Genomic DNA, 26,751 nt, shown 5'->3' with positions numbered 1-26,751 from the left:
CACAACCCCTCGCTCCAACCCACCCAGCCTGGCACCCTCCCGCCTGCCAGCAACCCCCAGCTATACACACAACCCCTCGCTCCAACCCGCCCAGCCTGGCACCCTCCCGCCTGCCCACAACCCCCAGCTATACACACAACCCCTCGCTCCAACCCGCCCAGCCTGGCACCCTCCTGCCCGCAACCCCCAGCTATACACACAACCCCTCGCTCCAACCCGCCCAGCCTGGCACCCTCCTGCCCGCAACCCCCAGCTATACACACAACCCCTCGCTCCAACCCGCCCAGCCTGGCACCCTCCCACCTACCCGCAACCCCCAGCTATACACACAACCCCTCGCTCCAACCCGCCCAGCCTGGCACCCTCCCACCTACCCGCAACCCCCAGCTATACTCACAACCCCTCGCTCCAACCCGCCCAGCCTGGCACCCTCCCGCCTGCCCGCAACCCCCAACTATACACACAACCCCTCGCTCCAACCCGCCCAGCCTGGCACCCTCCTGCCCGCAACCCCCAACTATACACACAACCCCTCACTCCAACCCACCCAGCCTGGCACCCTCCCGCCTGCCCGCAACCCCCAGCTATACACACAACCCCTCACTCCAACCCGCCCAGCCTGGCACCCTCCCGCCTGCCCGCAACCCCCAACTATACACACAACCCCTCACTCCAACCCACCCAGCCTGGCACCCTCCCGCCTGCCCGCAACCCCCAACTATACACACAACCCCTCGCTCCAACCCACCCAGCCTGGCACCCTCCTGCCTGCCCGCAACCCCCAGCTATACACACAACCCCTCGCTCCAACCCGCCCAGCCTGGCACCCTCCCGCCTGCCCGCAACCCCCAGCTATACACACAACCCCTCGCTCCAACCCGTCCAGCCTGGCACCCTCCTGCCCGCAACCCCCAGCTATACACACAACCCCTCGCTCCAACCCACCCAGCCTGGCACCCTCCCGCCTGCCCGCAACCCCCAGCTATACACACAACCCCTCGCTCCAACCCGCCCAGCCTGGCACCCTCCCGCCTGCCCGCAACCCCCAACTATACACACAACCCCTCGCTCCAACCCGCCCAGCCTGGCACCCTCCCGCCTGCCCGCAACCCCCAACTATACACACAACCCCTCGCTCCAATCCGCACAGCCTGGCACCCTCCTGCCTGCCCGCAACCCCCAACTATACACACAACCCCTCACTCCAACCCGCCCAGCCTGGCACCCTCCTGCCTGCCCGCAACCCCCAACTATACACACAACCCCTCACTCCAACCCGCCCAGCCTGGCACCCTCCCGCCTGCCCGCAACCCCCAGCTATACACACAACCCCTCGCTCCAACCCACCCAGCCTGGCACCCTCCCGCCTGCCCGCAACCCCCAACTATACACACAACCCCTCGCTCCAACCTGCCCAGCCTGGCACCCTCCCGCCTGCCCGCAACCCCCAGCTATACACACAACCCCTCGCTCCAACCCGCCCAGCCTGGCACCCTCCCGCCTGCCCGCAACCCCCAGCTATACACACAACCCCTCACTCCAACCCACCCAGCCTGGCACCCTCCTGCCTGCCTGCAACCCCCAACTATACACACAACCCCTCGCTCCAACCCGCCCAGCCTGGCACCCTCCTGCCTGCCCGCAACCCCCAACTATACACACAACCCCTCACTCCAACCCGCCCAGCCTGGCACCCTCCCGCCTGCCCGCAACCCCCAACTATACACACAACCCCTCACTCCAACCCGCCCAGCCTGGCACCCTCCCGCCTGCCCGCAACCCCCAACTATACACACAACCCCTCGCTCCAACCCGCCCAGCCTGGCACCCTCCTGCCCGCAACCCCCAGCTATACACACAACTCCTCGCTCCAACCTGCCCAGCCTGGCACCCTCCTGCCTGCCCGCAACCCCCAACTATACACACAACCCCTCACTCCAACCCGCCCAGCCTGGCACCCTCCCGCCTGCCCGCAACCCCCAGCTATACACACAACCCCTCACTCCAACCCACCCAGCCTGGCACCCTCCTGCCTGCCCGCAACCCCCAACTATACACACAACCCCTCGCTCCAACCCGCCCAGCCTGGCACCCTCCTGCCTGCCCGCAACCCCCAACTATACACACAACCCCTCACTCCAACCCGCCCAGCCTGGCACCCTCCCGCCTGCCCGCAACCCCCAACTATACACACAACCCCTCACTCCAACCCGCCCAGCCTGGCACCCTCCCGCCTGCCCGCAACCCCCAACTATACACACAACCCCTCGCTCCAACCCGTCCAGCCTGGCACCCTCCCGCCTGCCCGCAACCCCCAACTATACACACAACCCCTCACTCCAACCCGCCCAGCCTGGCACCCTCCTGCCCGCAACCCCCAGCTATACACACAACTCCTCGCTCCAACCTGCCCAGCCTGGCACCCTCCTGCCTGCCCGCAACCCCCAACTATACACACAACCCCTCACTCCAACCCGCCCAGCCTGGCACCCTCCTGCCTGCCCGCAACCCCCAACTATACACACAACCCCTCACTCCAACCCGCCCAGCCTGGCACCCTCCCGCCTGCCCGCAACCCCCAACTATACACACAACCCCTCACTCCAACCCGCCCAGCCTGGCACCCTTCTCTTTCCTCCCACTGCACACATTCTCATTCCAATCCACTCAGCCTGCCACCCTTCACCCCACATCTTCTCAGATCAACAGCTCTCACATTTTGTTTGTAAACAAAACCAAACCCTCCCCTGAAAATAAAAATACAATAAACAAACTGAAATAGCAGACAGAAATAGCTATATGTTGCCCATATGAATGGAATCACAACACAACAGTAGTGACCCATCAGCAACTACAGAGACTGCCATCGAAATCCAACCTTCTCCCGCCCACCCTACATACGTATCATGCTTTCATTTTGGTGTTTGTGTATCTGTAAGTCAATTAAAAAAAAAGAAGAGACTGTCTGTGCCAGCCTACCTGTAAGGAAACACATTTGGAATTTTTCATTTCCAGCCAGGCAAATGAAAACGTAATGCTAGAAATCAAAATCGTCACTCTGAATTTGAGCATAATCCTAGTCTTATTTTTTCACATAATATGGTTTAGAAGGTAATCCACTATACAGCTAAATATCAGCATTTGCATTGCACTAATGCCAAGATTAGTGCCCCTGTACGCTGGGCACTGTACAAACACAGCAAGAGACTATCCACGCCCTGTAGAACTTATTAAATAGATGACACAAATGGTGGGAGGAAGAAAGGCAGAGACGTGAAATGATTTGCCCAAGATCATACAGCTGTTCAGCAGCAGAGCCAGGAAGAGAACCTAGTCTCCTGGTCCCAGTCCAAGTCCACTTTGTTATTCTTGGTTTTGACCCCCAGTCTGGCACACCTTTGATAATATCTGAGATACAACAGCAGCAGGTGACAGAACAAGCAAGCTAGTAAAGTCTCACCTTTCCTTTTTAATAAGGAACTGTTTTAAATCCTGAAAGATACGTCCAGTTTTTCGTCCAACTTCTAAGTATAGGTTAGGTCGGTCAAAACTAGTACATGTGACCTGAGGATTCTTTAGGGTTAGACAGTGCACTATGTCTTCTCTAACTGAAGGGCTCGCTGTTGCAGTTAAAGCAACAATAGGAACCTGAAATGAAAAGCAGAGAGAAATGATGGAAGGAAAAAAAACAAAAACTGAGACACGTCATTCTTGCTTTTTTTTTTATTTTTTATTTTATTATTGTGATTCAAAGTTAAGGAAAAAATGGGATGAGACTAGATATCCTGATCTGCTTACAGTCCCTGGAAAATTGTATGCTTCTGAAGAATAGAGACAATATTATACTTCCCAGAGCTTTTTATTGTCACAAAGAAATATATTTTAGCGATCCTTCCATAAAAGCAAATGGACATTCACCTGTCTACATGGGGGAAACAGAAACTATATTTAAACATATTTTTTCAAACTGGATTTGGACAATTACCTTTACATTACAGTTTCTTCAACAGGATTACACAAATTTTCAAACATGGGTGCCTAAAGTTAGGTACCTTAGGACAAGATCTTCAAAAATAGGTGCCAAAAGTTAGGCCCCTAAGTCCATATTTCAGTCACCTACGGTTAGGATTTTCAAAGATGCCTATGTGACCAGAAGTCAATGAGATCTGTGCTTCTAAGTCAGTGGGGTGCTTTTCAAAATCCCACCCGTAGGCTCCTGAATCCATATTTAGGCACCTAAATTGAGGCTCCTATTTTTGAAAAATTTTGGCGCTTAGTCTGTGTTTTATCACCTAAATAAATGGCCTAATTTTCAAAAGCACCAGAACTCCAGGATACACAAATTTGAAAGTATGGTGCCATAATGAATAAGATGTTTTAAGTCTAGCACCTGAGTGAAAAAAAACTAATCCTTCTTGAATGGTGGGAGCCCATGTATCAGTACCTACATACAGACCAATATTTTCCCCATGACTAAAATGTGTCCTTTTCCAAAAAGGTTACAAAAACATCACTAAGGGTCTGCATATTGACAGCCATTCACTGCATTAATATAAATGAGAATACATTATAAATCAAGTTCTTCCATCAGATGCACACACACACTTCCATTGCCTTTGAACTGAAATAGAACATGTAGGTACGTATATCTGAAAGCATATTTCATCGCTATGAAGGCTTGAGAAGTAGCCACCCTAATTTACATGGCAGAGGCGTATTTCAGGGCACACAATATATCTGGTGTGCATTCTGGTTTTATCCAAATTTCTCAGTGCTTCAAGCATGTCTAAAGAAGAGCAATGTCAGGAAAAAAATCATAACCCTACTAGAAAATTTTACTTTTAAAACAATTTACAACATCCTTTTTTATCTTATTTACAAATGAGCTATACCCTGGAGCCTCACCGAAGGGAGCACTTTCTTTAACGAACCCAAAGTCCTAAATGAATTTCTGAAGTCATGCCCCCACTCTGAAATACAATGAGCCTCATCGACCGCTATCAGCGTGATACCTGGGGTTGGGGGGGAAAAAAAACACACAAAAAATGAACACAAAAGTTATATAGTATTACACTGATTTAGGAAAGGATACCAAATGTTCTAGAAAATAAAAACCTCCTTTACTGAAGTTAAACTTTACAGTGAAGTCTGATCAGCCCTTGGATACTATGCAGATGGGAGCCCTGATAATTCCAGAGAAAGGTACAATTAGTTTGTGTGGGTTTCTAAAATGGCTTCTAGCGTAACGACCAGTGGAAATCCATTTTCACATTGACCTCTTTTCATACGAAGCCACGAGAGATTTCGCAGACCTTCCCCCTCTGCTCCACTTTTCCCTTCACCATGTCCCTGGCCTTCAAGCCCACTGCTCATAAGATGTGTGTCACATCAGCTCCCCCCTTCTACACAGCAAGGCATGTTTCCTCTCTCCTTTGGTGCCAATAAAGACTTCAGGCCAGTTTGCTAATATTCATCGAGGTGTTTATCAATTTTGTTTCCTTGGTAGTGAAATAAGGCCTGAGAGTCCCAGGATTTCTCCAATCCTCTTAAGAGGTCATGTGAGTATAGGTAAATCTGATGAGAGAGGAACTTCTAAAGCAACTCTTCATACTAACACATGCATCACATATTACGGTTTGAACCATCACTCTGTCTCTGCAACCAGTGCTTTTATCAGCCTGTTATATAAAGGACTCTGCAATTTAAGGGCCGTGTCCTGGAGGTACCAAGCAGACTCAAATCCTATTAACTCCAATGGCTTTCAAGACGCTCATTGCATCGCCCAGCACTGGGCACTAAATTGGGGAAATCACAAAAACTGTTTGAAGTTTGAATGATTTTGAGTTGTCCTGATGGTCACTTGGGGCATTAGCTGCATTACTGTGTTTAGTAAGAAAAATAGTTTAGTAGCCACAATACTTGTACTGCATGCATACTTCTGAGAATGTTGAGTGCATGTTCTGAAGAGCCTACACTGATCCTTCTATTATCCCTGTTCTTAGTAGCTGGTATTTCATGCAGAATGAACATTATGCGCCCTCTCTATATCTGTATCTCTATATAGTGATTATCTTAATGTTATTGTAACAGAGTCTGCTGACACCAGTCAGTGGGGATTGCCATAATGGCCTCTGAACTTGCTGTTAGTGTTGAGAAACAGTGCTGAAAAATTCTCAAAACAGGATATATTAAACAAATACAGAGAAAAAAATATTAACACACATCACTGGTAGGACCTTTGAATAAAAGCAACGTAATCCAATTCCTACTCCTAGAGGGATTCTGCACCAAAAAATTAAAAAAATTCTACTCACAATATTTTAAAATGCTGCAAAATGCTGCTCCGGCTGTCAGCCCCGTGCAGGGCAAGTGTGGCTAGGGCTGTCAGCCCCGGGTGGCTAGGGCTCCTGCTGTCAACCCCACACCTGGTGAGGCTTGGGCTGTCAACGGGAGCCCCGCCATGCGCAGGGCTGACAGTGGAAGCCTTGCTATGTGCGGGGCTGAAATTTGTGATTTTCATCAACAGGAAACATTTTGATGGAAATCACAAATTCTGCGTGAAAAACTAAAATTCTGCAAGGAACAGTAATTCTGTGCAGATTGTGCTGTGGCGCAGAATTCCCCCAGGAGTAAATTCCCCACAACTCCCAAAATTAACCTACCACAACATACCAATGGTTTGGTCGAGTTCCTGAAGTAGCAGTAAGTTCCCCGAGCAGAACTCTGGAGTTATATACACAACTCTATAGTGGCCCCTACAAAATTGGGAAAATACATTGTCATATGCAGCAGATGAAAGAGATCCCAAACAATCCATCCAACTGAAATGAAAGAGTGCATCAGATAAGATGAAGGTGGGGACAATACAGAGAGGTTGTGAACGGGGAACATGAGAGGAAACGAATGATGCAGAGAGAGGGTAGAGAGAATGGAAACAAAAGAGGGAAGGCGGGAAGAGAAAGAGGAAAGGCATTTCTTAGATTTTAAGGCCAAAAGGGGCTATTATGACCATCTAGTCTGATCTCCTGCATAGCCCAGACCAGAGAATCTCACTCAGAGTTTCCCGCATTCAGCCCAATAACCTGTGGCTGAGTTAAAGAGGTAGAAAGAGATATCCAAACTTGATTTAAAGACTCCAAAGGGGAAAAGAAGATAAGCTCAAATATTAAATAAAACAGAACAGTAACACTGAAAGGGAAATAGATTGAAAGACAAAGGAAAAGTCAGTCATAGGCTGTGCAGGAAGCAATGCATAAACTTAAATTTGCCTAACACTCTCCAACTTTAGGCCCTGTTTTTAGTTGCTTATAACTTTCCCAAGCTCTAACCATTCAGACTGAAATTTTCCCAGGCCAGTTGTCTGCCGCAGGCTGAATTTTCTGGAATGGTTTAGTTAAAATAGTTCAACCACTTCTGAGAAGGAGATTAGAAAAAAAATTGCCCATGTTAAAAAAAAAAAAAAAATACAACTATTTTAATTGAACTTCAAGCGTCTTCATGCTTTTGAGCAGGGACTGGAAATTTGGTGCAGGGGATGATGATGTCACTCCAGTGTCAGATATGCCTTCTGCCATCCCCATGAAAGTCTCCCCAAGTTTGGTCAAGTTATGAGCTTCTGAAAATCTCAGAAGAAATCTCTGCCACTCAGCAGAGGTGAGAAACTGGCAGCATTACTCTCCAAAGGGTCTGAACTTTGACGGGAGGACTCCTGCCTCACACTGAGAAAGCAGGACGATCAGCAAGTTATCGTAAGTGCCTATACACAAATGCAAGAAGCCTGGGAAACAAGCAGGGAGAACTGGAAGTCCTAGCACAGTCAAGGAATTATGATGTGATTGGAATAACAGAGACTTGGTGGAATAACTCACATGACTGGAGTACTGTCATGGATGGATATAAACTGTTCAGGAAGGAGAGACAGGGCAGAAAAGGTGGGGGAGTGGCATTATATGTAAGAGAGCAGTATGACTGCTCAGAGCTCCGGTATGAAACTGCAGAAAAACCTGAGAGTCTCTGGATTAAGTTTAGAAGTGAGAGCAACAAGGGTGATGTCGTGGTGGGAGTCTGGTATAGACCACCAGACCAGGGGAGGAGGTGGACAAGGCTTTCTTCAGGCAACTAACAGAAGTTACTAGCTCACAGGCCCTGGTTCTCATGGGGGACTTCAATCACCCCGATATCTGCTGGGAGAACAATACAGCAGTGCACAGACAATCCAGGAAGTTTTTGGAAAGTGTAGGGGACAATTTCCTGATGCAAGTGCTGGAGGAACCAACTAGGGGCAGAGCTCTTCTTGACCTGCTGCTCACAAACAGGGAAGAATTAGTAGGGGAAGCAAAAGTGGATGGGAACCTGGGAGGCAGTGACCATGAGATGGTCGAGTTCAGGATCCTGACACAAGGAAGAAAGAAGAGCAGCAGAATACGGACCCTGGACTTCAGAAAAGCAGACTTTGACTCCCTCAGGGAACTGATGGGCAGGATCCCTTGGGAGAATAACATGAGGGGGAAAGGAGTCCAGGAGAGCTGGCTGTATTTTAAAGAATCCTTATTGAGGTTGCAGGAACAAACCATCCCGATTTGTAGAAAGAATAGTAAATATGGCAGGCGACCAGCTTGGCTTAACAGTGAAATCCTTGCTATCTTAAACACAAAAAAGAAGCTTACAAGAAGTAGAAGATTGGACAAATGACCAGGGAGGAGTATAAAAATATTGCTCAGGCATGCAGGAGTGAAATCAGGAAGGCCAAATCACACTTAGAGTTGCAGCTAGCAAGGGATGTTAAGAGTAACAAGAAGGGTTTCTACAGGTATGTTAGCAACAAGAAGGAAGTCAGGGAAAGTGTGGGCCCCTTACTAATGGGGGAGGAAACTAGTGACAGAGGATGTGGAAAAAGGTAATGTACTCAATGCTTTTTTTGCCTCTGTCTTCACGAACAAGATCAGCTCCCAGACTGCTGCACTGGGCAGCACAATATGGGGAGGAGGTGACCAGCACTCTGTGGAGAAAGAAATGGTTCAGGACTATTTAGAAAAGCTGGACGTGCACAAGTCCATGGGGCCGGATGCGCTGCATCCGAGGGTGCTAAAGGAGTTGGCGGATGTGATTGCAGAGACATTGGCCATTATCTTTGAAAACTCATGGCGATTGGGGGAGGTCCCGGATGACTGGAAAAAGGCTAATGTAGTGCCCATCTTTAAAAAAGGGAAGGAGAAGTATCCAGGGAACTACAGGCCAGTCAGCCTCACCTCAGTCCCTGGAAAAATCATGGAGCAGGTCCTCAAAGAATCAATTTTGAAGCACTTAGAGGAGAGGAAAGCGATCAGGAACAGTCAGCATGGATTCACCAAGGGCAAGTCATGCCTGACTAACCTAATTGCCTTCTATGATGAGATAACTGGCTCTGTGGATGAGGGGAAAGCAGTGGATGTGTTATTCCTTGAACTTAGCAAAGCTTTTGATATGGTCTCCCACAGTATTCTTGCCAGCAAGTTAAAGAACTATGGGCTGGATGAATGGACTATAAGGTGGATAGAAAGCTGGCTAGATCATCAGGCTCAACGGGTAGTGATCAATGGCTCCATGTCTAGTTAGCAGCCGGTATCAAGCGGAGTGCCCCAAGGGTCAGTGCTGGGGCCAGTTTTGTTCAATATCTTCATTAATGATCTGGAGGATGGCATGAACTGCACCCCTCAGCAAGTTCACAGATGACACTAAACTGGGAGGAGTGGTAGATACGCTGGAGGGTAGGGATAGGATACAGAGGTTCAACAAGGACAAGTGCAGAATCCCATGCACTGCTACAGACTAGGGACTGAGTGGCTAGGCAGCCATTCTGCAGAAAAGGACCTAGGGGCTATAGTGGACGAGAAGCTGGATATGAGTCAACAGTGTGCCCTTGTTGCCAAGAAGGCTAATGGCATTTTGGGCTGTATAAATAGGAGCATTGCCAGCAGATCGAGGGACATGATCATTCCCCTCCATTTGGCATTGGTGAGGTCTCATCTGGAGTACTGTGTCCAGTTTTGGGCCCCACACTACAAGAAGGATGTGGAAAAATTGGAAAGAGTCCAGCGGAGGGCAACAAAAATGATTAGGGGCTGGAGCACATGACTTATGAGGAGAGGCTGAGGGAACTGGGATTATTGAGTCTGCAGAAGAGAAGAATGAGGGGGGATTTGATAGCTGCTTTCAACTACCTGAAGGGGGGTTCCAAAGAGGATGGAGCTCGGCTGTTCTCAGTGGTGGCAGATGACAGAACAAGGAGCAATGGTCTCAAGTTGCAGTGGGGGAGGTCTAGGTTGGATATTAGGAAACACTATTTCACTAGGAGGGTGGTGAAGCACTGGAATGGGTTCCCTAGGGAGGTGGTAGAATCTCCTTCCTTAGAGGTTTTTAAGGCCCGGCTTGACAAAGCCCAGGCTGGGATGATTTAGTTGGGAATTGGTCCTGCTTTGAGCAGGGGGTTGGACTAGATGACCTCCTGAGGTCCCTTCCAACCCTGATCTTCTATGATTCTATGACCTCACTGAGCACGCTGTATCCTCACACAGTTCCTATATGCTGACTGGACTATGTGTGCGCCATCCCGGGGGTGCCAGGGCTGAGCAACCCCTTCCCTGCCACAGGGAGTCGCACTTGCCAGAGCTGCTGTGGCGTTGTCTGCCAGGACTTGGAGAGCAAGGTCCTTCAGCTCGAGGAGAGACGCCCTGAAGGCCAGATTCATTGTTCTTGTTCTCCCAGGTTCTCCTGCTCATTGGGAGCCCATAGGTTCATGGATCTTATCAGAACGGGAGACCAGGCCTTCTGTGTGGTGACCTGGTCATGGCATGGCTCCCGGTGAGGTTGAGACAGGGAGGGCTCACCATGCCAAGCACAGACCCATGGCTGACGCATGTCTGGAGAGGATTCCAGGGTTGTGGGGTCACATCACACCCAGCTGAAGATGAGCAATGCTTCTTTCGCACCGAAACCCTGAAATGTCTTTACCTTGAGAAAGCCAGTGCCACCCTTGGGGTGAACAGCTCCCGGATGGGCACTGGGGCAGCCAGGCTGACGCAGCAGCACGGGCGGACACAGCGCGGTCAGACTCAGACTTTCTGTGTCAGAGGAGCCGCAGGGCTGACAGCTCCTCTTTTTCTCCCACCCTGGTTCCAAGGGGGAGGACCAGTACCACTATCCTCCCTTTGAACAGCACTCAGGCCTACCGTGACAGCAAGGGAGCTGGCTTCAGCAGAGCTGAAGTGGTCAGTCTTGGGGACTGGAAGCAACGCCCATGAGCTTCCCTGCTTTTGGTACCAGAGACTCAGGACCACAGGGTAGAACTCCCTGCTCACCAGGCACTAAGGGATTGTGTCTCAGCACAGGCTCAGACCAAAAACCCACATCTAGGGCAGAGCCGCTGCTGATGCTCAGAATCCGGCACTACCCATCAGAACACTCCACAAAATGGCGCTTCAGGCAGCTGCTCTAGTATATCAAGTCCTGGCAGAGACGGATAGGCAACCCGAGCTTCTCTTGAGGACAGGGCCTTCACCTTGTGAGTCCATCCCCAATAGTCACTAATTCATCACACGAGGGGTCGGGTTTAAAGCCTTTGCCTCAGCCATGAGTTGGAAAAATGTGATCAGAGCCACAGGGACAGCCAGCAATAAAGGAAACTAAAGTCTGCCAATAAAGCAGAGAAAACTATCAAACGCTAACTGAGTAATGATCTATCCTAACCAGTACGAGCTAGAGGCGAAGTCTGACAGAAAAAAACAGCGCAGGGAGCAGGGGAAATACCATTGCCTTCCAACTCCCTGCCACAGGCAGTAAGAGTCGTGGTCACATTCCCACATGCCCTCCCATTGGGGGCAAAGGGCCCAACAGACTCTGCTGGCCAAAAGGCCCACACCACAAATCAACACTCGAAGAAAAAAATCACACTTATTTCACGGCTCATTAACATGAGCACAACTTTAGCTAATTTAGCGAAATTCTTTTAAATTCTTTCCAGCAATTTAGGTATCTGTATTCAGGACCTGAGAGTCGAGAGATTAAAAAGTAATGAAACTTACGCTCTGACGTCCCCTATCACATTTCTTGACTGAGCTGATCCAAGCAAGCAAGCTGCAATGCCTGACATTCTGTATGAAGAAAGCACAAGCAAGATAGGGTTCATTCATGTGAATTTGTTTCTTGTCTCTTAGCCAGTTTAGGATCTATGACAGTGTTTTGCCTCCCACCCCATGACTAGCCTCCTGTGAGGGACCTTATCAAAGGCCATTTGAAAGTCTAAATACATGTCAACCAGCTCTCATTTACCTCTACTTTACAGACCTATTCAGAGAATTCTAACAGATTAATGAGACTTAATTTTTCTTTGCAGAAACCATGCTGGTTAGACCCTATCATACCATGATCTTCCAGGTGTTTTACTATTCTATTAATTATTGTATCAGCCAGTATACCAGATGCAGATGTAAGGCTTATTGGTCTATAATTCCTTGGATCACCTCTAGATCCTTTAAAAATATATAGGTACAAAATTTGCTCCCATCCAGTAAAGTAGCTGTTTTTAATGAGCAATTCAGTATTTTTGCTACCAGCTCAGTCCCTTCATACTCGAGCTCTTTCAGAACTCTTGGATGGACACCACCTGGGCCTGGTGATTTATTGCTTTTTAAATTATCCATTTGTTCCAGCACTGGAACATGGACCTCATCCAAACTGACAGCTGAATTAGTGGGTGTCTGAGGCTGCAGAGATCAAATCTCTTCAGCGTCCAAAATTAATGAGCCAGTGGGCAGGTGGTGAATAAACAGGCACTCAGATTACATTGATGGGAGCAGTATAAACGTCTAGATAACAGGTTAGATACACAAACATAATCTGGCCAGTATCTGTCCCCAGATGCTTGTGGGCAGCAAGATTAGTTTGTCCAGCCACTCACCTACATCATAGCCACTCAGCTACATAATACCATAGTTTGCAGCAGAAAACAGTAAATATAAAGAAAGTTCTTAATACAAAAATTCCTTCTTTGGGAAAGGCTTTTTCCGTGTCTGGTTTGCACAGGGTGGAAGAGACTGAGCCAGCGTAATTCTCCTTGAGAGTACATCTCAGTAATTTAGGAAAAATAATGGCACATGTATTGTAGTTATATAAAAAAGCAAGCAATATAAATCCAGAAAATTCAACGTTAATATTAATAGAATTTAAAGGCAGAATGGACTATTGTGATCATTGAGTCTGACCTCCCTTATAGCACGGGCCAGAAAATGTCACCCAGTGATTCTTAAACCTGGCCTATAAAACTTTTAGAAAGACATTGCATCTTGATTTAAAGACTTCAAGCGATGGAGAAGCCACCACATCCTATGTTAGTTGTCCCAGTGGTTAATTACCCTCCTGGTTAAAAAACTGTGCTTTAACTGTAGCCTGAATTTGTCCAGCGTCAGCTTCCAACAACTTCTGGCTCAGGGTCTGAGGTATCCCTCGTGCACTGTTCTAGCAGGTGGCATTTTAAGAGAGATTTCCTTGACCTTCTGGTCCAAGTAAAACAGGAGCTGAAGACTGAACCGCAAGAGGGCCCATGAGATCCCCTCAAGCACAAATGGCGTCTGCGGTGGCCATCAGTCCAGGGAATCAGCCCATGACCAGAAGGGCAGAGTTCGAACCTCAAGGGCTTAGAATCCGCCATAAGGGCAGGAAGGTGGGAACATCTGAGGAAAAAGACTCACTGGACAAAAAAAAAAAAGGGGACCAGAAGCTGCCAAATGAGCAGAACTACGTTTAAACTAACTAACTATAACCTAATCTTTAACGTTAACGATGTATTATTTACAAGACATTCTCTAATTATTTACTAGCGGGGAAGACACTGGTGAGTTCTGACTGCCACCGGGGGCAGAAGGGAACAGAGGTGGGTGCAGCCACACTGCTCTTTATTCCCAAGGGTAAAATGGTGAGCGCGAAGGCAAGAAGGATGTGTTGGATCCTCCATCACTTGACGACTTTAAATCATGATTGGATGTCTCCTTCTTAAAGATCTGCTCTAGCTCAACTAGAAGTTATTGGGCTGGATGCTGAATCACTGGGTGAGGTTTTCTGGCCTGTGGTATGCAGGGGGGTCAGACAAGATGGGCCTAAGAGTGAGTGTCAAAGATGCAGCCGTTCGCACCAACAAATGGCAGATGCAGCATCCGTAGGTTTCTGTAGGGACATGGCACCTGCCTGCTACGGTTATATTACTTACTCAAGCTGCAGCACTTGGTCCTCCATCAAAGAAATAAGAGGAGAGATGACTATTCCTGTACCGCCTGTGTAAATGGGTGGAAACTGGAAGCACAAGCTCTTCCCATATCCTTAAAGAGAAAACATACCTCTAACAACAGAAGTATTAAATACCTGAAACTCTAATTCCTCCCCAAAGCCTCATTTCGTGTCTCATTTTCCCCATTAGTTTACTTCCTAACACTCAATCAATCCATGCAAGACAATTTTTAGACCATGTTCCCTACAAAGCAATCATAAAAGAAGCTTACATATGTTCCTTTTAACATAAGGTGTGTACTTACCAGTTGCCATGACAACGAGATTATCTCTTCTGTCTTGTAAAACAGAAGAGATCACTTTCCACTGGACCCTTGAAATTAAATACATATTAATTTTTATTTGCCTATAAGGAACTGTATCTTGTGCTACTATACAAGATATCTGGCATCCCCACATGTGTAACCTTAGAATTTAGGTAAAACTGTCAGTTCAATAAAACCACAGTTGAAACCACCTTAGTATTCTAGGTGTGCTCCCTCTCCCCACACACTACTTACAGCCAAATGGTGGTTGTTTTTCTCCTACAAGAAGTCCCACTGAAGTCATATTGGGACTACGTGTAAGATTAAGGCAAGCAGGATTTGCCTCAATCATTAGTTGGGGTTGGTCCTGCTTTGAGCAGGGGGTTGGACTAGATGACCTCCTGAGGTCCCTTCCAACCCTGATATTCTATGATTCTATGATTAATGGAAGACTATAAATGCAGTAGATGCCTAGTATGTTATTAAAAGCTGATCTTCAAATAGGTTTATCAATTTTTTTCACCACAACAGGCAGAGAAATGCTACACTGCTGCCAAACACAGCTTTGGTCCTTTTTGTGTGCAACTAAAGATAGGGTATCAATGTAAATAAAATTGAGAAAAATCCAAATTTGCCTTATTGTGTCTCAGAATTTACCAAATTGATTTTTCCCCAAGGCAATTTTTCATAAAATTTACTCCATGAGCATTGCAAGCCATATGGCATTTTAAGAATTATATTTTATCCTATTTATATTGAAAATAAGACCATATAATGATCTAACACTGATAAATTTTAGATGTGTTGCAGTGCGCAGAAGTCATACACTTTACTGGAGAGACAAGGTGGGTGAGGGAATGTATTTTATTGGTCCAACAGAAGATATTACCTCATCCACATCTAATATCCTGAGACCAACACAACTACAGCAACACGGAAATATGCTCATCATTGCTCCTAGGTTACCAAGTAGTTGCTACATACCGACGGTTAAATTACTACATAATATTCTAGGCAATTTGTTATAGGATGTATATAAACCAATACTGCATATCGGTTACGAGGCCTTAGAAATCTATCCTCTGTATCCTAGCACTGTTTGTAGAGCTATCTGTTTATCACTGCCCTTTGTGCATTACCGCACTCTGTTCTTCCACACTGTGTGTCTAACAGACAAATACAAAAAAAACCCAACCACCTCAGTTATGAAGTTTACTGTGACAAGAGTTAGTAATTTAAATTTTTTGTTGTTTGAAATATTTTGAGGTATCTACAGTGCCTTTGTTATTTTAGTGTAACACCTTAATTACCTGGGCCTGCTAAGATAAGTGACAAGAACATGGATGTCTATTCTATAAGTGCTTTGATATCGGTACCTCACTATGAGATTTACTTTGACAGCTCCTCAAGGCAGGGGTTGTGCCTTTTTTGTGCGTCTTTTACAACACTAAGCTTACTGTTGGTGCTTATCATAAGCAACAATAGAAAATCATTCTAAATTAAACAAAAGATAGGAAACTGGACACGTACATAATATAATTGATAACACACTTACGGTTTAAAACTAGAATGTCCAAAATATGTCTTCAAGCACGTGACTTCTATTTCACTAGGTACAGGCAACAAAGGATCTGAAGGAAAAACAATGCATGCATATTTAGCTTTATTAGAAGTGAAAAGCCATGGACTGAAAGAGATTAGGAAGTTTGTTGCTATTCATTTCCTGGGCCCTGGACTCACGCAGCTCTAACACGAAAGTCTAGCAAATTTGCAAAACACTGTTCGGAATAAAACCATGAATCTCTTTCTTCATGCCAAGTTGGTAAGATTACTTCTCTCAACCTATATAACCCTATGAAATACTAGCAACCAATAACCTTAGCATATTCTTGCCAATTTCTATTTGCAACACGTCAGTTAAATATAACTCCTTGGAAATGGCTGGGGTGGAGTCAGGTAGTTAATCTGGAGACTGCCTAGCAGAAGGGAAGATTTCAGGGAGCAAGGGTTGGGAAGGCCAGGACTCACTTTGGCAGCACTCCCCACGTGCCCTGTCTCCACATAACCAGTTCCCAACCATTGGGTCAAAATCACCAGGGAGAAGACAGACCAGCCAGGATCCACAGATGGAGTCTTCAGGGAGCTGTGAGGCGGATGTGATGAGAGGAAGACAGGCTGTGCAGAGGGCATCAGTTTGGGACAAACGATTCCCCATCCCATCTACCTTGTTCTGAATATGTTTCCAGTTTTAGTTTAGAAGGAGTCACCTACATTTAGCCAAGGACAAAATTTGACTCCAAGTTATCTTTTGGTCTCATTAGTATCAGTGAGCACTACTTCAGAACTTCAACGTTTGCTTGGTGTCTGCATGAGCAGTAAACTAAACAGAGGGCTTTACGGGACCTTCCGAGTCTGCTTCTACACACAGTACAGAGTTATTGTCAATTTTTACTCATACTTCATAGTGTAATTCAGTATTTACCCCAACTCTCCTCTTCCTCCTCCTCAATGCCTTCATCTTCATCATCATCTGGAGAAAGGTGTAATTTTGTGCCATCAATTCTCTTGGTTTCAATGGAGGTAGAGTCAGTTCGACTGACTTTAGAATTATCTACATCTTCTATAGACTGAAAATTGGAAGTAAAAAGTTAACCCCTATTGCATGAAGGGGAAATAATAATGAACAAAACCTGCCATTTTGTTTGAACCAATGTTGCTCAAGGGCACATGAATTCTACTCTAATTATGGCTTGGCTCAGATCCTTCAGCATGAGGCACAAAGATCAATCTTGTGAGAAACTGCCATTATTAGAGGGCAACATAGGTTCAAGTGTTATTGTTTTAATCCCACTAAATGTTACCTTTTATAAGAGGAGGTTACTTACCTGTAACTGGAGGTTCTTCAAGATATGTGAACCCTATCTGTATTCCAACACCTGCCCTCCATCCCCTCTACTGACATACTCAGCGACGATTGGAATACATATAGTGAACATCACTCGAAGAAGAAATGGTTATTCTCATTTGCCAATTACATGACATTCTCTCCAATCCTTCCTCTGAGGCTGTCTTTCAAAATTTTAAAAACATCATGTTGAGTTTTAAATAGCTTCTTTCAGGACGTGTGATTAAACTGCTGGGCAACAGCTTTCAATTCTGATTCTCTCTCTTCCTTTGGGATTCTGTTTTGTGAATTTGATTGGGAGAGGTGGGAACTGAGGTTTTATGGAAAAACAGCCTTGTTCCTTTCTAATGACTTGAAAAATAGATGGAGAAAGGATGCAGTTCCTGATGTGATGTGACATTCAATGGGACAAAGTAATATAAAAGAAAATATAAGAAAATATATAAAAGTAATATAAGAAAAGCTTGAATATTTTAGCAGTGTGGCCAATCTTATGTTCTTATCAGGAAAGTGCTGTTTAACTTTCATTATGTGAGTAGATCAATGGGATGGTTCATAGGCTTAATTTGAAGCCTGCGCTTCAGTGCTTTGCTGGATTAGGGCCAGAATGAGGGGGAGAGAATGAGTATGACAAGATGATTTCTGATTTTTGTCAAAAATATTTAGAATATGCTGGAAAAAAACCCACACTATAATAAAGAGTCTCTTTCCCCTCTCTCTTCCCCCAACCAAAGTGACTAGCAACTACCTCAATGAGGGAAACAAACATTATGGCACCTACTTTAAGCATCTCCATTTCCAGTTCTTCATCACTTTCAATGACACAACCAAGATTTTCTTCATTCTCTCTGGAATAGGGTTCCTAAAGGAATATTTCAAAATAAGCCTTTATTTCACTGAAAGTCCACCACCCCTCTATTCCTCTACTAGACACATTATTTATATGTCATTCAAGGGTTAGTTGCAGATAACGCTTCACTAAACAATGTGGTCTGGACCCTTCCCATAGTAAAACATGTTTGGAAAAATTTTAGGAGAACACAGCAAATTTCCATAGAAGTTTAAAGATTCCGTTTAACCGGGATACAGACAAACCACACAAATGAAAAGAAAATAAAGTAAAATCAATTACAGAAACTAAAAAGAATCTAGCCCCATAAAAGAGAAGTCCCTAAAAGGGCTACAATTTATGAACTCTGTAGTCCAAATCGTACCCTGTAAGACACCTGCACATCTCCAGTGACTACAATGGGAACTGTGGAGGTATGTCCAGTGACAGAATTTGGCCCAGTACCCCCTAAAATTCATATTGTAAACATATTATTCACAGTAGAAAGAGTGAATCTAGAGTTCGTGTATGTAGCGAAGTAACAAGGATCTAAGTGGTAGCGGTGCTAAAGAGAGGCTCAGAGATCGACAAGTTTCATGGATATTGACCAGACTAAAGCTTTAAAATTCAGCTTTGGGAAAGCAATTCAATATCCCTTCCTCTCTCACATATCAACTGTCACTCTGTGAGTCAACTCTTTAAAATCCCTTGGTAAATTAACAGTAAGATCACTTTTCCTGGTAATGTTCATCATTTGTATGGATTTTAATCCATTACCTCAGGCAAGGCAGCGTTTAGAATTTCTTCGTTGGCCTTAAGTTCCAACATTTGAAGTTCATATTCAGTAATGTCCAGTGACATTAAGCAGTCTCTGTCTGTATTCTCCTTAGATCCTCTGTCTGCAGTTCCATCTTTCTGCTCAGGCTTACTAAGTTCCATTTCCCCACCAGTCAGGTCTCCCTCACTGACACTCAGTAACGTATCATCATCTATGTCATCATTTAAATCATCTTCAAGTCTTGTAGGAAATTCAAGTGTTTCGGCCTTTTCTTCTTCAACAACGGTAGACACAACTTCAGATTTCATTGGAGCTGCAACACAGCTGCTCCCCAGCTCTGCTTGAGAGTTGGGTTCACCAAGCAACATGTTTCTTAAGGCACATATATTTTCTGATACACCAGTTAATATTTCTACAGCTCTATTAGGGGGGAAAAAGGAGAATTAAATGAAGCTGTAAATAAATGTTATTATATATCTTACCAGTGGCTTTTTAAAGGCAGTTCTTGCCGTTAATGATAATTCTAACATATAGCAAAATAACCCCCCCTATTTCCTCAAAACTTCATAGATGCAGCTTCGTTGTTCCAGCTGGAAAAAATCTTTACATGCATACAAAATTTTCCTCAACCAAAAATCAATATACAATACCTATATTTCTGGAGGGAAAACAGTTTTCATCATACAGTTACGCTGCTTAAATATATAAGCTCCAGGCACCAGAGGTTCCAACTCAGGCCATGCAGTGGTGAGAAGGAACAGGAAGGGCAGTCAGTCTGCCCATCCCTTTTATCCTCGGTGTGGAGCATGAGGAGGGCAGGGGTCAGACATGAACCAATGGACACTGCTTGCAAGAATTCTCCAGTCTCAGGCACTTGGAGCACACCCGTACCCACCACGGAATACACATAGGAACCAGCACTCAAAGAAGATCTGTCCACTTTGGAAGTGTCTACGCATCTATGAACAAACATTTTCAGCTCACAAAGACAAAGTAAGTATCAATCATGAAGACTATTTTAGCCTGGCTGGTGTACTGTGGGATCATCTCAGACTCAGCTGGAAATCAAGAAGTTGACGGGGTAAAGAAACTTTCAGATGCAAATTATTAGGTAGTCAATAGTTGTCGTCGTTGTCAGTTTTTTGTACTGGGTTTGTAAGAGAACTAACTGATTGTGGCCTCTTGACTCTCTGAAACATCATGTTGGGTCCTCAAGCTGAAGAGGCCGGACGTCCCTGTAACAGAGTATCAATGCGCAGATGACATTCTGCCCTACATCTTTTCCCATCAGGCCTAGATGGAACCATTTCTATCAAGCTATTAACGATCATATTTAAACAATGAACGGTAAGAAGCAACCTGAAACTAGTAATCAGCTACGTAAACTAAAACTTGTGCGAGACCATCTTTCCTAGGCAACAGCCTATCCTGAGACTCAAAGAATTCCCAAACACACTGAGTAGAGGTACGTCCCACCTTGATTAGAAGGCTAGTTGCATTAAGTATCCAAAACTCATTGGTCACTTGAGCAATTGTTTAAGGTAGGCTTTGTCACAGTTCCAGGGCTCACAGGCTTCCCTTCAGATTATAAGAGTCCTATAGAACATGGCTGGCAGTGCTAAACCACCAATCCTCTGCTATTACACAAGGAAAAGTTGCATCCTTGTATCCGGGAGTAGAAAAGTGAAGTTTTCTCATGGACTGAAGTTTCTTTAAAAGGGGGGGGTATACACATTGTGAGGGGTTCCCCAACAAGCTCTCATGGGGTCAGCCAGCACTAACAAGACAGACCGCAAGACTTGCTCTGCCTGGATTCACAAAGCTTAAAAAGGGAAAGCCTGCGACAGGAAGGGTGGTGACTAGGGGAAGACTGCTATGCCTTGGATATAGCTGGCAACAGACACAGTTGCAGGGGGAGGGATAGCTCAGTCGTTTGAGCATTGGCCTGCTAAACCCAGGGCTGTGAGTTCAATCCTTCAGGGGGCCACTTAAGGATCTGGGGCAAAAATCTGTCTGGGGATTGGTCCTGCTTTGAGCAGGGGGGTTGGACTAGATGACCTCCTGAGGTCCCTTCCAACCCTGATATTCTATGATTCTACTCTACCATCCCTGAGACTATACAGACCAGGTATAAAGTGAGGATTACCAAAAGGAGGAGCTGGAGGCAGACCCTAACTCAGATTAAGGACTCCATAGCCTTCAGGTAAGCCAGGCCAGGAAGAGGGAAAGGAACTTGTTTGTTTATTTTGTTTGGAGAATCCCTTGTATGCCTTACGCCGGAAAAGGACTCTTAGCAGCCTATATTGTGGTCTGGTGGGGACACCAGGAGGCCCTCGCCCACCACAATATACACATGGATCTGTAACTATAGATAGGGTGCACTGGATTAGATACCATTAGTACAGATATAAGAACATACCACTGACAGGGATTTCAAAGATAAAGAGGAAGCAGATTTGAGCAACATCTAACCTCTGCATATTTTTAAGTTGTCCAAAAGTGCTGGGAAGACCATTAGCCAGCTCCACCATTTCTTCAGCTAATGAGGACAGTTGCTTCTTGACTTCATTTGGCAACATCTCCCCATCTGAAAAACTCAATGTCAGTGAAGTTTCTTTACATATAACTCACCTCTCTTCTCTATGCATACGCAAATAAGTTTACTAGATCGTTACTGACTCAAGAGAAACAGTGGTTGCTATAGTTAATTATAATTATAGTTACAGTTAATAGCTTTGTCTATTTCCCATTTTCGGAAGCAGCCTGACAAGGTGCTGCACAGTGAGGGGGAAGGGGAAAATGGGACCCAGCTGGGACAAACCATCCCTACCAGCACCATCCAGACCCAGAACTGCACAGAGGTTACCCCACCTCTTCCTAGGGGCACCAGGACTCATGCAGCACTCCCTCCCCTGAGCCAGCCCAAAGAGCCAAAGAAATTCAGCAGGAACAGACACAGAAGTAGCCTCCCAAGTATTACCAAAGGGACGAGCAGATACCAACCATCGTCATCATACAGTCTTGACTCTAGACTTTCTCTGCCCTGTGCCGATGGGTTGCTTGTTCCACCCCCTCACTCACAGACTCTTCACTTTGAGCCAATGGGAGACACCGTGTCACAGCACTTTTGAGATGTCAGGCCACTTATGTATGCTCCTCCGCATGGAATTAGGAGTCTAGCTTTAAGCTCCTGTTTTTTAAGAATCTGGACATAAGGCTCTTTGGGACAGGAAACTTGCTTCATTTAAACAAGTCTGAGCACATGTACATGCTATTGCGCTACAAAGTGAACAGCCCACACATTTCAACTAAATGTTCTTAGGCCCAGATCCTACGAAGACTTATGCAACTTTAAACATGAGTAGTTCCATTGACTTTAGTATCATAAACTAAACTAAAAGGTGTTTAATTTGTTAATGCTCATAAAAAGGGAGCAACCATGCAGCTGAATCATGCACAAGCTGCAAATATAGAGACATCCGCTAAAAGAGGTCACAAAAATTAAGCCTTGTGATCAAGAAGGCAGCATTGCTGCTGCATGGTCATCACAGGGAAAATAAGGGTACCGCCTGCATAGAAAGAGAATAAAACCTTTTCCACACGGCTTTCCCTGGTCAAAAGCAACACTAAGATTTTTAGCTTAACTCATTATTACTGATGTGAAAATGGGAGCTAAGCTCTTCTGAAAATCTGAGCATATATTTAGGTACCTAAATAGGAACTACTGGGTAACAAGCTTTTTAGAAAATCTGGACAAGTTCTCTAGCTCGGCGGAAATGAAGCAAAATGACATTTTCCATTAAATCTAATAACCTATATACCAAAAAATTCAAACGCTGTGTGCCCCTAGGACAAAGCGGAAGTTTACAGTTTGCTGGTATTCCATGGGATATTTACATCTCCTGAGCTATGAGGAAAAAAAGACCAGCTCTGGCAGATCTCACTCCACGGCAGGATGAGAAGCAGGAGACACTATGGTATTTCCATCTCTCTCACAAATGCATGAGATGGCACTGAACATGCTGTAATTCAAAAGGTGGCCAATAGTTTATTCAAGCATCTGACCCTATTACGGTGTGGAGTAACAAAAGTAAGTGAGAGTGAGATCTCTTACCAGCCCCCTCATAGAACTTAGCCACACACCACAGAACGATGAGACTGCTCCCCTGTCACTTACTGCCCCTTTTTGAAAACACTCAGATACCCAGGTGATACAGGTGAACAAAGAACCCAAATAGAATACTCTCACTGCAAGCTGTCTCTAAACCCCAAACAGTTCAATGTCCAATTAGAAAAAACACACATTCTTTATGCTTTTAATTTGCAATTTACCATTTTTTATACTATAGAGCCTCTGATCACAGTTATTCATATTTTCCAGTTTTTGGTAAATGAGGAGGCCTGCCTGTGAAGAAAAGCAAAACAAATTTAATGCTTCAGATTCCATACAGATCACATATTACATTTTTTTCCTTCCATGGTTGGAAAAGCCTAAAACAAACTGAACAGGCTACAAATTTCTTCTCCAATCCAAGATGTAAATTCAATTTAACACTAAGTGAAAGATTTTTGTTCCAAACAATGTCAATAATGCAACATTAAGTTAGAGAACTCAATACAAAATACAATTTAGCCTAACACTTTCTTAAGGTAAAGTTAAGGGTGCAGGAACATATCAATGATTTTAGTGAACATTACCTCAAGACATTAGAGGTGTGTTCGTTTATTTTTTAAAAAGTTAGAAACACAGCAAATGCTGAGTTAAACTCTTGCTAAACAATGCACCCAAAATGCCTTTGCTCTACACCCATGGGCCCAGTCAGATCGACACACGGGCCATGTCTACACTACCGGCTAAATCGACACTGAAGTCTTCCAGGGGGTACTCAACTCATCTAGATATTTGCCGAGTTTTACAACAGGCTACATAAAAAGCACTAGTGAAGTCAGTACAAACTAAAATTTCATACAATGACTTGTTTAACCTGCTCTATACACAATACACTCACATGTAAGTACAATATTTATATTCAAATTGATTTATTTTATAATTGTATGGTAAAAATTAGAAAGTCAGCAATTTTCCAATAACAGTGTGCTGTGACACTTTTGTATTTTTATGTCTGATTTTGTAAGCAAACAATTTTTAAGTGAGGTGAAACTTGGGGGTACTCAAGACAAATCAGACTCCTGAAAGGAGTACAGTGGTCTGGAAAGGTTGAGAGCCACTGGATTATGGCACAGCTAATACATTAGTATCATCTGCCTCGTGTTCCATGGCACACAAAACGTGGGCAGACCATGTCCTCTATTTTCATTTAATAAAGAGCCTCATAGATATCTACAGTGCTCTATAAAATACTAGACAGAACTACAACAATTACTGTTCCTGGTAACCTCCCGATAACTCTCGTAAGTGAACTCAAAGATATATATAAATCTCTGGTTCACTGCTCATCTCCAGGTATATTAGAAAAAGCAACATTTACTGAGAATGAGGAGAACTGTACTTTGGTCAATAAGCAATCTGGGGAAATAGAGCAGGGGGGCCTTCTTTTTAATAGCCAGAGCTGTGAATCTGAAGGCCCCAAAATAAACCCTCCAACAAAGATCTGTTATGCTAACTACCCTTACACAAAGCAGGGCCCAGGCCAGGGCCTGAACTAGTCTAAACTGCACAGTTTTCTGCCAAACTCGGTCAAGGGTCATGTCCAGAGGAGGGGCAAGGAGGGAAAGAATAAAAGAAAAGCTCCAGCAGCAGCACTAATGAAATATGTTCATGGCTGATGAAATATAATAACCGCTTGTGTGAAGCAATAGGTAACTTTAGCTAAATGCAAACTGACTCATGCAGCTTCTCCTTTGGGTGATCTGTGACCCACTCCGTGATTCCAGCTATCTGCAAAAATAGCCATTCATAGATCCTCTTTAGGTGTCCCATGGAACCCCCCCCTTAATCTTTAACCAAAAGACCCCGGAAAATAACATGTGTCTTGAGAAATGTACCCAAACTGGTGCCAAGTACCACCCCTGGGGAAAACCACCAAGTGCCCCTCTACCCAAATAAACACCCACTTCTCGGAAAATTAATGAGGAAGGTACCGGGGCGGGGGACGGGACTGACCCCGACCCTACTTTCTTAACTCGTGGTTTGGGGGAGGGACTAACCCCAACCCTAATTTCTTAACTCATGACTATTGTTTGTACTTTGCTTGCGGTTTGACGAAATAAAAGCCCGCCTGCGAGCGGTCCTCGGGGTGTCAATCTTCGGACTGCACCCCAGTGCACTGGTATGTATGTCAATAAACTGGCCTCAGGCTTGAGTCTTTGAACTAAAATAACTGCGTGGGGGTCTTTGACCACAACAGCAACTTCACATAGAGTGAGGCTTGGACTCTCAGTCTTGGAGCTGCTGTTGAAAAGGCTCTTCCTTGTGCCTTGTTCAAGGTTATACCTAAATGTTGTATAAAACAATATGCTCCTTCAGCTCATCTCAGTAAGGAGACAGACTACTGCATTAAGCACCAGCTGTAACTTCTTTCCACATTTTGCCTAAACCCAGGGAGAGAGAATTGCAATAGTCTAGCCTGGAAATGCTGAACCACAAGCCACTGTGGCCAGGTCATTGTTTGAGATGGAAGTATTATGATGTATATGAATTTGATGCTACTGAGAACAAGTACTCCAAGTGGGCACCTCTCCCCACCTACCCCGGCCTGATGGAGTGACGGCCTGTATGGGCCAAAGGGGAGGAGGGCAGGGTTTGGGGAGAGGGAGAGTCAGGTTCCCGGGTTTGGTTGGTTTCATGAATTTCCCAGGGAGAAGAGGGAGAAAGCATTGGTATAGGGGAAAGATGAGATGCTGAGATGTGGACAGTAGCCTACACAGTGTGTCAGGGGCCAGCCTGCAAAGAACCACTCTTCTGGCAACCTAATGAGTGCAGCTGGCCCTGATTGGTTGAAGGAGTCAACTGCACCACTTGATTGGCTGAAGGAGTCAACAGGCTGATACTTAAGCTCAGGAGCTGCTCCACACACTCCTAACCCACAGCTGCGCTTACCTGCCTTCACTGTCTCTAGCCTTGCTCCAGACATTGCCTGCACCTGCTCCTGCTCCCAGATTCTTCCTGACTTCTGATTACCAGCTCAGACCCTTGGCTCTGCCTTCTGACTGACAGTGGTTCACCCTTCGGCTTAGGCTTTGGTTTGACACCCAGCTACAACCCTTGGCTTCGCTCCTGTACCCACGCTGTCTGGATTCAGCTCTAACTGGAAGGCCGGACTCTTGCTCCGAACTCCCGGCCAGACTGCCCACAGCTCAGTCACCGACACTATGAAGCTTTATAGAGTGTTTTGCGGGGCAAAGATTTAATACTAACAATTTTGTTGCGAGGAATCTGAATTACATGATTGGTGAGTTCCACTGCAGCAAGACATTAAAAAGGTCGGCAAATAATGTATTAAGAGGAATGAAATAGTTAAAACGTGGAGTGGAGCTCTCTATTTGTACCCACATAAGCGTCAGTGGCTGCATACAACTTCTGCTCCTCGCTGAGTGGAAATTCTTCCCAGTTACTACAGCGGACAAACTTGTCCTTCAGAAGCTGCTTGCTGAACAGATGTTTTACCAAGCCATTTAGACTCCATATCTCCTTACACTTCAGCTAAAAATAAGAAAT

At 45.3% G+C, this 26,751-nt stretch overlaps 1 protein-coding gene across 1 annotated transcript in view; it reads right to left on the bottom strand.

The window, feature by feature from the left end:
- WRN (WRN RecQ like helicase) overlaps window positions 1-26,751 on the bottom strand; it is a 121,142-nt gene that overhangs the window by 56,711 nt on the left and 37,680 nt on the right. The window contains exons 6-18 of the mRNA XM_065405267.1: window positions 26,587-26,736; window positions 23,406-23,478; window positions 21,546-21,660; window positions 19,073-19,493; window positions 18,248-18,328; window positions 17,044-17,188; window positions 16,117-16,192; window positions 14,562-14,629; window positions 14,240-14,348; window positions 12,060-12,128; window positions 6,673-6,755; window positions 4,906-5,012; window positions 3,461-3,648 (exon numbers count right to left, since the gene is read on the bottom strand). Of these exons, the coding sequence (XP_065261339.1) occupies window positions 3,461-3,648; window positions 4,906-5,012; window positions 6,673-6,755; window positions 12,060-12,128; window positions 14,240-14,348; window positions 14,562-14,629; window positions 16,117-16,192; window positions 17,044-17,188; window positions 18,248-18,328; window positions 19,073-19,493; window positions 21,546-21,660; window positions 23,406-23,478; window positions 26,587-26,736 (1,685 nt within the window). The remainder of the gene's footprint in view (window positions 1-3,460; window positions 3,649-4,905; window positions 5,013-6,672; window positions 6,756-12,059; window positions 12,129-14,239; window positions 14,349-14,561; window positions 14,630-16,116; window positions 16,193-17,043; window positions 17,189-18,247; window positions 18,329-19,072; window positions 19,494-21,545; window positions 21,661-23,405; window positions 23,479-26,586; window positions 26,737-26,751) is intronic.

Source organism: Emys orbicularis, chromosome 5 (assembly GCF_028017835.1).
Source record: "Emys orbicularis isolate rEmyOrb1 chromosome 5, rEmyOrb1.hap1, whole genome shotgun sequence".
Classification (NCBI taxonomy): Eukaryota; Metazoa; Chordata; order Testudines; family Emydidae; genus Emys; species Emys orbicularis.
The sequence above is the reverse complement of the archived record's forward strand: the minus strand, read 5'-3'. Positions and strand labels throughout refer to the sequence as shown.